Source organism: Penaeus monodon, chromosome 27, assembly GCF_015228065.2.
Source record: "Penaeus monodon isolate SGIC_2016 chromosome 27, NSTDA_Pmon_1, whole genome shotgun sequence".
Classification (NCBI taxonomy): domain Eukaryota; kingdom Metazoa; phylum Arthropoda; class Malacostraca; order Decapoda; family Penaeidae; genus Penaeus; species Penaeus monodon.
The window spans coordinates 18694042-18694272 of record NC_051412.1 but is presented as its reverse complement, the minus strand read 5'-3'; the positions used below and the strand labels follow the sequence as shown (position 1 = coordinate 18694272).

Here is a 231-nt window from a genome sequence, read left to right as displayed (position 1 = left end):
GATACTTATGTGGTTCGGGATCGGCGTGAGTAACCACGGCCGCTGCCAAGCACACCAGCGCGATTGCCTGGAAAATAAACTGGTATTAGAACTGCTAGCGAGATGTCTTTGATTAAATTGATGTTTTTCAACTTGCTCTTTTCAGTAAATCAATGATTATTCAATTTTGTCTGATCGAAGTTTACATGAATCATTCAAGGTAATGTAGCCCTATTACTTCAGTGTTATATA

At 39.0% G+C, this 231-nt stretch overlaps 1 protein-coding gene across 1 annotated transcript in view; it reads right to left on the bottom strand.

Moving 5' to 3' along the window:
- The window catches only part of LOC119590440 (polyadenylate-binding protein 1-B-like), a 6279-nt gene that overhangs the window by 659 nt on the left and 5389 nt on the right, over nt 1–231 (bottom strand). The window contains exon 3 of the mRNA XM_037939102.1: nt 1–67. This exon is cut by the window's left edge and continues 659 nt beyond it. Within this exon, the coding sequence (XP_037795030.1) occupies nt 1–67 (67 nt within the window). The remainder of the gene's footprint in view (nt 68–231) is intronic.